Raw genomic sequence first — 12,385 nt, 5'->3', positions numbered from 1 at the left:
TAATTGGTATGTTTTGCCATCTATATATCTCTTGATCTGTCATATATCTAAATGTGTTGGGTTTAAGAATTTTTATTTAGACTACATTTAATAGTGATTCTAAAAAATGTATTTAACATTTCTAATATTTGAAAATCTTTATTTTTTAAGTATTAAGTATTAAAAATGTTAAAAACACTTTTCAGTTAATATTATAAAAATTTTATTTTTCAAGTATTAAAAATATTAAAAATAGTTTTTAGAATCAGTGTCAAATATACTCTTATTACATCATAATTAATTACTCAATGTTTATAAATTTGCATTGTATGAGACGGTAAAGCAACATAAACAATATGTTGTATAAAAATTTAATTAGTAGAAATTTATCAATTATGATCCAAATTTTTGTTTACAAAATTACTAGTGCATTCGATCGGGAACTCCTCTTATATGTGTAAATATGGTTGTAAATGCATGGATAGAGATAGGCATTTATCAAGGAATTTGATTACAAAGAAACCAATCTTTAAAATGAAACTCAAATGGTTTGTGCCCACTTATATTCTATATATTTGATTTGGTTTTATTGACCGATTAACATTTATATCTCTTACACATGAATTATCCATGTATAGACAATATTCCTTCTAATAGAGGAGTTTCTGTTTTTGGTGGTTTTTTTAATTATCTCATTTGGTAAATTGTAGGGTGCCCAACCAATCATGGAATAAGCTTACTCTTAATTGCATGAAATCTAGGATAAATTTCCATTTGAATATGTAATAATTGGATTCATTAATGGTGAGTTAAGATAATTAGAGACCAAATTGAATGTTGTTTTTGAATTGTAGTCTCATGTAATAAATGCTCCCTTTTCATGCTTTCTATTTCTTTATTTAACACCCTTAATGTCACAACATTAATCCATTTAATGGGTGATGAAACTAGAGATTCAATCGTTATAAAATCCACAATCTAGATATGATTATGAAATATCTTATTAAATAGTTATGATAGGTGTTTCCTACAACATCTAGGAAGGGAAATTTAAAATCTCACGTGTAAAAATGCTATCAAAGAATCATCAGTTGGGTACGTTTTTCACCCAGATACATTACTTGCCTGAGCAAGACTGCATTTATTCTCCACTCAGTCGTGTCTTTTTCTGTTTTCTATATATGAAAGGGGTGGTGGATGGCTAGGGCAACACAGTAGCCATCAAAAAAATTAGCCATGGCGAGAAAGAAGGTTAGACTTGCATGGATAGCGAGCGATAGTGCTAGAAGAGCTTGCTTTCGGAAAAGGAGGGCTGGCTTATTGAAGAAAGTGATGGAGTTGTCTACTCTGTGTGGGGTGGAGGCTGCTATCGTCGTCTTCTGTCCAGACGACGAACCAGCATTTTGGCCTTCTAAGCCAGCGGTGGAACAGCTATTCAGGAGGTATGAGGAGATTCCTGTTATGGAGCGAAGCAAGAAGATGTTGAGTCAAGAGAATTTCCTGAGGGAGAGGATAGCCAAGATTAGCGAACAGACAAGCAAGTGCCTGAAGAGGGTTGTAGAGATGGAGATGAATGACCTCGTATATCAGATTGTTAACGGGAATCGAATGTATGAACTTCCCATTAGTGACCTGACTAATGTGATGCGGTTCTTGGAAGAGAAGAACAGTGAAATCAGCAAAAGGGCCCAACATCTTCATGAGTTTCCTCCCCTTTCCGGGAATGGTACTCCATCATCATCGTCTCTTCCTCCTGCCCTTATCTCTGCTCTGGAAAGGGCAGCCCCATCTGGAGGCCTTGATACAGAGGGAAGGGGTGCCATCGACAATCCAAGGAGGGATAAGTGGATCACTGATAAGAGTTTGGTTAACAATATTGCTGCTAACGGTGGTTGGAACGAGATTGGGATGCAGCAATACAAGGATATGCTAGGGTTGCTCCATGGAATTTCCAATATTCCAATGCAGCCAAGCAGTGCAAGTAATAATATAGAGTTTTCCCAGGGTAATACTCATATTCCCATGGCTGGAGAAGAGATGTGGCTACCATATGGAAACATGGGTGGTTCCGGTACTGGTGGGATTCCAATGGAGTCACTTCACGGAAGTACTGATTTGACAATCAACCTGATGGGGCCCCGGTATGGATTTAACATTCGCACATCATCTGGTGGAAATCAGATGGGGTTACCCCATAGGAATGCTGATCTAGTGGCTGGGAGTGAGATAGCGTTTCCATATGGAACAGGAGGTGGAAACATCGATTTTCCCGTGGCTGCCAATCAGATGGGGTTGCCGGACAGATCCAATGGTAGTTTGATCACTGGAGTAAATCACCACGGAAACACTGATTTTCTCATGGCTGGGAATCAGATGGGGCTGCCATATGGAATCAATGATAGTTTCGCTGGTGGAAATGAAATGGGGGTGCCTCATGGGAATAGTACTGGTATGACAATGGTGGGGAGTGAGGCGGGACTTCCAACTGGAAACATAGGCAGCTCTACCCGCGGACATCAAATGGGGGCTGTTGGCCTTATGCTAGGGAATGAGATGGGGCCGCCATATGGAAATTTCGGTGTTGGGGTACCCTATGGAAACAATTCTACCGGTGCCATTGTCGGGAATGAGATGGGGCAGCTGCCATATGGGGATGTTGTAGGAGGTGGAATGGAGCTACTTCATGCAAATGTTGGTCCTAGCCGTGCTAGTTACAATGGAGTGAACATCATGGGACTGCCTCGAGGAAATATTGCTAATAGCAGCGGTGGAAATGATCGGGGGCAGCTGTATGATGTCAATTACCAGGCATGGTTTGACAGTTTGGGTGTTTAACAAAGCTAAAATGTTTTTCTCCAGTCCTTATTCCATGTAGTAGCTAGCAAATGTGTTATAGGCCTCCTGGTTACTATTTGTTTCAGTTGAATAATTTGTGGCCTAGTGTTTCCTTTTTCAGTGTGTGTTGTTAGTACTTCTGTTTGAAACGGGTGTTTTTTCTGTCATAATTTTATATGATAAGTATTCTTTCTTTTCTGTCAATAACATTTGTATAACCAGGAACAATCAAATAATTAAACTGAATGGCAAGCTTTACCTACATTTATAATTGGAAAGCAGTCAGCAACCAAATCAAACTTTTGCATACATAAAAAGGTTAAACAACAACTTTGTTTGCTTGGACACATTGGCAATAAATTAAAATCAGTGCTAAGGCTCTCTTTTCAGTTGTAATCATGAGTTACCATAATAATAAACAGAAAAAGCTAGCAACATATATACAATCCAACTAATACTTGGAAATAATCAGGATATGTACTTACTCTAATTTGGTTATCCAAAGATAGATGTGCATGCAAATCTCTTGGCTTTAATTTGTTTCAATAATTGTGCTAAGTATATGCAGGATCTGCAATTGTTAGGAGTTTGCTTTTGAAGTATTTTTCACTCCTTCCGGGGTCTTTGAATTTTTGTTTAGATAGGAATTTGATAAGCACCAACAATTCACTACACAACAACAATTTTATATAAGAGAGGCCTCTATTCCTTCCTTACGGAAGGAATAGAGTGAGGCCTATAAGATAAGCCGTGTTCAAGGGTCCATAATAAAGTTTGAAGAGCCCTTTCAACACCTACCCAACCCCCTCATCATTGGATGAAGGGTAGAGTTTCCAACTCTACCTCAACATCGAGAGGATTGTTAACGGGGTTTGAGCTAAGAACAACCTATATGGAGCATGTGAGTTTTACAAGCTCTTTTTAGAGTTTAACCCCTTTTTGAGTCTGGCAGTTTAGGAGGTCTAGGGGTAAGAGAAGAACTTCTAAGGTAACGAGTAAGTGACCCTTATGCCCAAGGTAACAAGTGAGTGACTTTCGCGTTTAAGGGTCACGAATGATAAAGGGCGACTATTCCTGCAAGGGATATAGGGGGTTTAGGAGTCCTTCCCTAATAAGAGAAGAACTACTAAGGTAACAAGTGAGTAACCTTTGTGTCTAAGGATCGCAAATGATAAAGGGCGACTATTCCCGTAAGGGTAATGTACATATATATCGTTAACCATATGTTGAATTTTAGTTTAATTTGTTTGTACATTGGTCTTTGTAAATTACTTCCATGAAAAATATTAAGGTAGGGTTATGCTATTGAAACTACATCTTAGACAAATATAGAAAACCTTCACCATTCTTGACATGCGATTTTAGGGATGATAAAACAATGTATAAACCTTGGAGGGGTAACTAGAGTACTTTAGGTTGGATCCAATACTCTTTAACAATTTACCCTAGATTTTACCCAATTTGATTTTATTTTACATTTTGGTGAAAGTAGAAATACTGTCACAATTTTGATTTATTGAGAAATTACAAGGATCAATTAAAGACAATCTATATGATGTTTTGATTGCTTATAAAAAATGATGGTGTTCAATAATAAGTTAAACAAATCATATTTATATATCTTTAATAGATTTAACATAAATTGGTTCATCTTATTCAACCATTTTGTTTGTTATTAATTTTTTAATTAGTTACTCATAATCCTTACAATTTATATAGGAAATTCTTGTGGGTCTTTGTTTTCTTCTATATATATTAATATGACTGGTTAAAATTGTGATTTTGATTTTAATTTAGAGTGTATTTGACAGTAATTCTAGGAAGCGTTTCTAACACTTAGTAAATAAAAAATTTTAAGTGTTTAAAATATTAAAAGCACTTCCTAGAATCACAACCAAACGGACTCTTAGAGTATATTTAGGAATGATTCTAGAAAGTGTTTCTAGTATTTCTAACACTTAAATGATAAAAATTTCAAGTATTAAAAATATTAAAAGCGTTTCTTAGAGCCCGTTTGGTAGTGATTTTAGAAAGTGCTCATAACCTTTTTAACACTAAAAATTTTTATCTTTCAAATATCATAAAAATTAGAAACGCTTCTTAAAATTACTACCAAATATCCTCTTAGTAAACCTCTTTGAAATTTAGACTTAGTACTACCTCTCAATTTTTGTAGTCCCACATGAATTCACAAGAATTTCTCACCTTTCTATGTTTTCTTTTAACACTAATGACCTTTTTTTTAATATATACAACTACAAAGGATTAAAATGGATAAAACAGGCTAATTATAATTGGATAAATTCATTAATTTTATTGAGACTTATTCATCCACCTTTATTGTGGGCGAGTTATATGAGTTACAAAGATTATCATAGGTTTTTTCATATATAAAAAAGGGTGAATATCAAAGAAAGGCATAAATTGTTGTTACAATTAAGGCTTCTTTTGGATACAAATAGAAACTCTTATATAAAAGGTATAGATTTCTCTTATATCTTAAAATTTAATTTTAAAGGTTTTAAAATTTGAATCCCTTAATTTTTTTAATCAATGTAAGCTTCTTCTATTTTATATAAAAGTCATATTATTTTTATTTTTAAGAATAGAAAAATGAGAAGTATATTAAAAATATACATTTAGTGTCTGTTTAGATTCGCTTTTTATTTTCTGTTTTTAAAATAAAAAATAATAGTTATGTTTATACAAGATACAAAATTCTTAAAGGCTTATATTGGAAAATAAATTATTTTAAAAGTTAAGGAATCAAAATTTAAAACTTCTAAAATTAATTTTTGAAAATATGAGATGAATCTATCCTTTTTGTATAAGACGTTAAGCACACCATTTTTATTACTTGCAACTCCTAGGATTGACGACGGTATTTAGAAAGCCGAAGAAGGATATAAGAGCTCTTAAAGACATAATGTGCAAGGGTAATGGTTTTAAAAAGTGTTTAAAAAATTTGAGGTATCAAAATGTTTTTAATATCTCAAATTTTAAAATTTTTAAAAATATAAGGTAAATTTATACTTTTTGTACAAGATGCTATATAGAAATTTCTAATTTTAAAAATAAAAAAATGGAAGTATATTTTGATACCTCAAATTTTAAACCTTTTAAAAATATAAAATAAATTTATATTTTTTGTACAAGATGCTTTATTTATATGTAAAAATTTCTAATTTAAATTTTTTTTTAAAAAAAAAAAGTATATCTAAATGTTACTCATTTATTCAACTTTTATGTTATTTTACTCTTTCAAATATATATTCTTATTTTCATCCTTCAAAATTTATTTTTTAATCATTCCTTTTATTATTAAACAAAATCAATTTAAATTAAAATTACTTATTGCAAAAAGGTCCAAACCCTTTGGATCATATAACATTTCTTTTATTTTAAAATTTTCCACATAGAAACTATTTAAAGCATACTCTTTAAATTTTTTGGATTATGCGCTATTTTATTTTTCTTAACTTTTATTTGTGTCCCTGCTTCAATCTTTAAAATTTTAATTTCTCATGATTCTTTTATGCACACCTCTTTATTTTCATGCTTAAAGAAAATCAAATTTAGGTAAAATCATTCCTTGCATATAGGAAAAAGTGTGTTTTCATACACTCATATAAAAAAGCCACAAAATAGGAACTCAACTTTATAAAATACCAATTTCAAGCAACTATTTAAAAATAATTAGCATTTCATGCACTTTTTGGTCAAATGTGTTACCTTTGGCCATTCGGGTACTATCTTTTAATGATATAGATACTACCTTTGACTTTCTTAGGTACTACCTTTATTTTTAAAGAGTTTCTATTTTATGATTATTTTTATACTAGTGTGTGGAAACTCAATTTTTTCCTCACACATAAGTGCAAACCTTTTGGATCTATACTATTTTATTTTATTTTACTGTAAAATTTTCCACATAAAATTATTTAATCTTCCCTATTTCAAGCTTTTTTTATAAGAAAAAATAATTTTAGGAGCATGGTGAACAAACTCTTTGAAGCCAATTTTAAAACAAAAGAATTACATTTAAAAGGAAAAAAAAAAAAAAAAAGAGGAAATAAGAATTTTTTATTTTTTATTTTGGGTAAGTATACAAAAATGGAACAAACAATATATTTCTATTTTTGTTTCTATCTAATAAACATGAAATATATTTACTTGATATTTTCTAAAAGTAGTTTTCAAGAGTAACCTTTTTAAAACTCTTTACTAAATTGTTTTAAGATAATTGACTTCATTATTTTTGTTATCTAAAAAAATTTCAAATAAGATTTTGGAAATATAAATTTTTTTAATATGAATAAAATATAATCTCTCTCTCTCTCTCTCTCTCTCTCTCTCTCTCTCTCTCACACACACACACACACACACACACACACACATATATATAATATTATTTTTAAAAAATATTGTAAGTATTTTATATTAGAAAAATTAGGCTAATCTAACCTATGGTAATCACCCTAGAGGGGGGTAAATAGGGTTATGGTATCTTTTTGTAAATTTAAAATATGTGAATGCAAGAGACAATTATATGCAAGTATATAATAAAACAATTGCATATAAAGTAAAAGAGTAGGAAAGAGATAATGTAAACAAAAGATTTTATAGTGGTTTGGCGTAACTCGGCCTACATTCACTCTCCTCTAGCTTCAATCCCAAGCTTGAGGTTTCACTAATTCGAGACTTCCAAACCAAGCCTTCAAGCAATATAATTGGATAATGGTTCCAATCCACCCTCTTGGACTTTTAGCTTCAAGCACTCTTTACACTTCTCAAGAGATACCCCACTCTTAAACAACCTCTCAAGTGATACCCCACACTTGAGAATCCCTAAGTGATACCTCACACTTAGATTATTCCTCTCAAAGATATACAAATAATTTCACAAACTCCTAGTACAAAACTTTAGGTTCAAATGATACAAGTAAACTAGGATTGAATGGTGTATTAATAATATGCAAGTTTTAGAATAATGGTACACTCAAAACTCTCTTCCAAGGCACAAATATATTCAAGAAAGGTTTGGGAAGGTTAAGCTCACAAACAATGAAGATTTGGAGCCTTTTTATATAGGAAAAAAGCCAAACTAGCCATTGAGGGTTCAATCGATCGAGTTGGGGGTCGACCAGTTGACTAGTCGTTAGCATTTAATACTTGGCAAGTAACTGTTGGACCTTGACTGGTTACTGTTCACACCTTGACCGGTTGAACAACCATTCTGGAAGAGAGATAAGGTTTTTTACATTCCTCGATCGGCATCCGGTTCAACCGATTGAGCCGTTTTTTGCTCAACAACCAACTTTTTCAACTTAAAACCTTTTAAACAAGTTTGAAAAACATTTGACACAAGGTTCTATTTGAAAACATGAAATCATCCTTTTTTTTTTATTTTTAAACAAAATAACTCTTGGATGATTTTGGTGCATAAGTAAAGAATGTAATGCATGAAAATCCTAATGCACCAACAACCTTACAAAGAGATCTTGTGAAGCTTGGGTCTTGAAAAACACTTCTCTTTGAGGTCTTCTTCTTCTTCATGATTTCTCTTTGGCTTGATTTGTCTTTGTGATTGCCACTTTGGAGATCGTCTTGCCTAATCACACTTGAAATATAATCATTAGTTCCAAACCTTGTTTTGTTATCATTAAAATCGAGATTAACCAAACCTTGGTTTCACATTTTATTTATTTATTAGACTTTAAATGATTAAATGATTATAAGAGGATGCATCTTTATATTAAAAAAAACTAATTCATTCCAATTGATTAATTATAAGCATACTACAATATTTTATTGCAATATATTCAAATTGAATATTATTGATTTGAAAAATGATGTGGATACAATTGGATTTTATGCTCTAATTCTTTTTTTTTTCTTACTTGATTTAGTTTTAAGTACCAACTTTGATTTAGGTTTTGTCTTGACTTGGGTCTTAACATTATTTGGACCTTGGCATACTTTTGGTCTTAGTGTGCAAACCTTGACGTGACTTGAGCCTTGATGTTGCTTCAAACTTTAGCATAACTTGAACTTTGCCTTAATTTGGGCCTTAGTGTAAGTTAGGCCTTAGTATAACTTGCTCCTTGGCATAACTTAAGTCTTGATGTGGCTTGAGTTTTCATTTGACTTGAACAATGTCAATCAAGATTTGAGCAACTTGATCCCAAGTCAAAGAGGTCTTTTGTAGATTTTAATGTTAGGGCTTGAAACTTAAGGCTTTGAAGATCATGACATTTTAAAGATGCTTTGAAGAAATTAAAGATTTATTAAAGTCTCCTTTCAAAATTTGAAGAAACTTTGGATCGCCCTTGAAGAGTATCCTACCAACTCTTTTGAATAATTTTTGACTTATCTTGAAAGCTTTGAAAATGACTATTTATGGATTTATAGGGACAAAAAACATTATATCTGAATAATTTTCTAATCTTACCATTTTTTTGTTAGTATATACACATGAATAAAAATCATGATATAATTATGTACAATAATACATCCCATATCATGGTACATATATTGTACAAAATTTTATTATTATTATATATGCATTATAAAAAAGTAATGTGATCATTTATAATAGTATATTTTATAATATTTTTTACCATTTTTTAGTAGTGGCTCCTGATTACTACTCAAAAAGAGCATATTTTAGATAATAATTCTCATGAGTTTCATGTCTTTTGAGTAGTAATTATGCCTAAAATACTCAATTAGCATGTTGTTGCCCTTGCAAGAGTTACTAACAAGTTTTATGAAGTTTTAGAGTCATTTCAAGGTATGTTTTTTATAAATTGGTAATAAAAGGAGATGAATCAAATTGAAGAAAACAAATAAAGTTGATGATGATCCAAATGCATAATGAAAGAAGCAATGCAATCGGTTTGGATTGGGATTTGGAGCTTAATTGAAGGTGGTGGAGATGGATTAAAATTGAAGAAATGGGAAAAATTGCAAGGAGGAGTCGGAAAAGCATATTTCTCGAGTTCGCATGACCATGCGAAATTTTCGCATAGTCATGCGAAATGAAACGGCATGGGTATTGGCTACAGCACATAAGGGAATTGTGAAAAGCAATTTCGCATGACCATGCGAAATTTTCGCACAGTCATGCGAAACACTCCAGAAGAACGAAAATGAAGTTGATGGACTCTCCACTTTGCACCATCATGCGAGATTGCTAGGGGCTCGTGCGAAAATGCATTTTCTCCAGATTCCTTGATGAAGAAGCATCCGGAAGACCTCTAAAATGTTGCCAAGTGTCCTTTTAACCTTGGCCTATAAATAGAAACGGGATTTACTCATTTAAAAACCTTTTGATATATTTTCTAATTATAGAACTTTTCATACTTCTTATCTCTATATAATTCTCTACTTTCCTTCATTTTCTCTCATTTTCTCGGTAGCCAAACATGTCTTGTGAGATCAAATCTCCAAGTATGAGTGGTTAAATCTCGTTTTTCTCGGAGAAAGGAAGATCTAAAGGCAAGATCTATGGTGAATTAGAGAATTGAGCTTGATTTGCAAAGGTAATTTGATCCAATTGATTGATTAATTGAAATTTGGGGATTTTTCTCTTCAAATTATCTTGGATGATTACTACAATGCAAGCTAGATAAATTCATCAAATTCTTAATGCTAGATTTGATGAGATTGAATAGTTGCATTGTATGAATCATCGGAAGATAATTTAAGATGAATTGAATATATGATTCGAATTGATCTCTTGGATTAGATTACCTAATTTGAAGATAAATTAGATCTAGACCTAAAGCTAAATCAAAAATCGGTTTAGATGAAAATTTAGGTTTTCAATCTAACTTGATGAAAATTAGATCTCAACACTTATTCACCATGGAAATTGCTTTCTAGAAAATCCTAACTCCGAGAATCTCACATCTTATTAATTTTCTTCTCTTTTACACTTCATTTTCCTTTCAATTTGAATACATTGTTATCTTGAGATTTTATCATGCAATTTCAAGTCAATTTCACTTGATCACAATCATTTCTTATCATCTCATTCAATCCTTAATTACCGAGAATAATCCATCCTTGTGGACGATACCTAAATACCACTATACTACAGTAGTTTGTACTAAAATCACTTTTTGATCCGGTACAAATTGCTATAGAATAGTGAATTAGGTTATAAATTTTGTTTTGATCCAATAAACGACAAAATCCGAGCGATCAGCTCCCTTCCATGCCTTACATTTCATGGAGAACCTTGAAGTGACTCTACTTCATTATATTTCATTCATATCCAAATTCCATTCTTTTAATATCCCTATGGTGTCATTGACATAAGAGATGCCGTTTTTAGTTTATATATTTCTATAAATGGAAAATTAAAAATTTATCATATAATATCCAAAAATTACAATAGAAAAGAAAAAGGGAGGTCTATGATGATTATAAAAATTTTCTACTAGGTTATCTAGACTTTTGACATGAGAAAATAGTAGACTTTTCTCTTTAGAAGAAAATTAGGATTCACCCTTTGGAGCCATTATAGAAAAAGACAATAAAAGTATGTAGGAAACGCTTAGGTACATATAGGGCTCCTAGTAGGACTAAGTGACTCAAGCTCAATTGGATTTGGGTCGTCTAATTCAGCCTATCCAAGTCTTAATTAATTAATTAGCCCTATTGGCTTTCAATTAATTAATCTAACTCGTACTAGAAAGTCAATTCATAAGATCTAGTATAGCCTTATGAGCCTAAAAACCAATATCCTAAAAATAAAGGTGTCTCCTTGATTTAGGAGCTCAATCAACAATCATTGGGACCCATGGGAAAATATTGTCTTCCTCAAAATCCAATTTTAAAGTTAATTCAATATTCTACTATAGAGATCAATTGTATATCAGTATCCTATGTAATTACAATGAAGTGAATACTTAGGTTCGTGCCCTATCATCTATTGCATGCAAACTCCCCATAAACTGGTATCCGTAATCTAACAAGATAGTGCTATCACCTATCAAGATTACCTCTCCAATCCTTGAGTTTCAGATCCCTCTTGTTAAGTGATCAATTAAAATACTTTAACTTGAATGAGCATACGTTAAATTCTATTAAATGAAATGCTATGACCATGGTCTTCGAAATCACATGTCATTTGGATCATCGAAAGAGACACATTGTCTTAATACTATAAGATATCACGGTTCCTCTATTGAGAATATTTGTTGCCACTAATCTCCATCAAAAGTGACTCAATCCATAGGGATATATGACCACATTAAAGTATCATCCATAGGTCAAAGACACTTATTGATTTGGGCATAGACTCAATACCCTTTCAAGGTTGAGAGTCCATGCAATAAAAGGAGTTTGGTCAATCATGGTAGTTGACAACCTTGTATCATGATTCGTTGTAGGTCTAATCCAATGAGCATACACATTAGTGCACTAATCATGGGAAACCCATCTCAATGACCAAGATGAGTCATCTCTTCAATTATGTGGTAATGTACTACAATCTCTACTAGATTGTCCAAATCCATGAACTAACTATAAATAACTTATCCACTTATAAAGAACTCATGAG

General features: G+C 32.0%; 1 protein-coding gene across 1 annotated transcript; it reads left to right on the top strand.

Moving 5' to 3' along the window:
* Positions 1-1,215: 1,215 nt before the first annotated feature.
* Positions 1,216-2,814, top strand: LOC104879997 (uncharacterized). Its single transcript, XM_010654974.1, has one exon. The coding sequence runs from the start codon at positions 1,216-1,218 to the stop codon at positions 2,812-2,814; it is 1,599 nt and encodes a 532-aa protein (XP_010653276.1).
* Positions 2,815-12,385: the final 9,571 nt, after the last annotated feature.

This window comes from Vitis vinifera, chromosome 8 (genome assembly GCF_030704535.1).
Source record: "Vitis vinifera cultivar Pinot Noir 40024 chromosome 8, ASM3070453v1".
In the NCBI taxonomy this organism is placed as follows: Eukaryota; Viridiplantae; Streptophyta; class Magnoliopsida; order Vitales; family Vitaceae; genus Vitis; species Vitis vinifera.
The sequence above is the reverse complement of the archived record's forward strand: the minus strand, read 5'-3'. Positions and strand labels throughout refer to the sequence as shown.

What these genes read in the sequence shown, in the direction of transcription:
- LOC104879997 (XM_010654974.1), top strand. Translation starts at nt 1,216, where the DNA reads ATGGCGAGAAAGAAGGTTAGACTTGCATGGATAGCGAGCGATAGTGCT.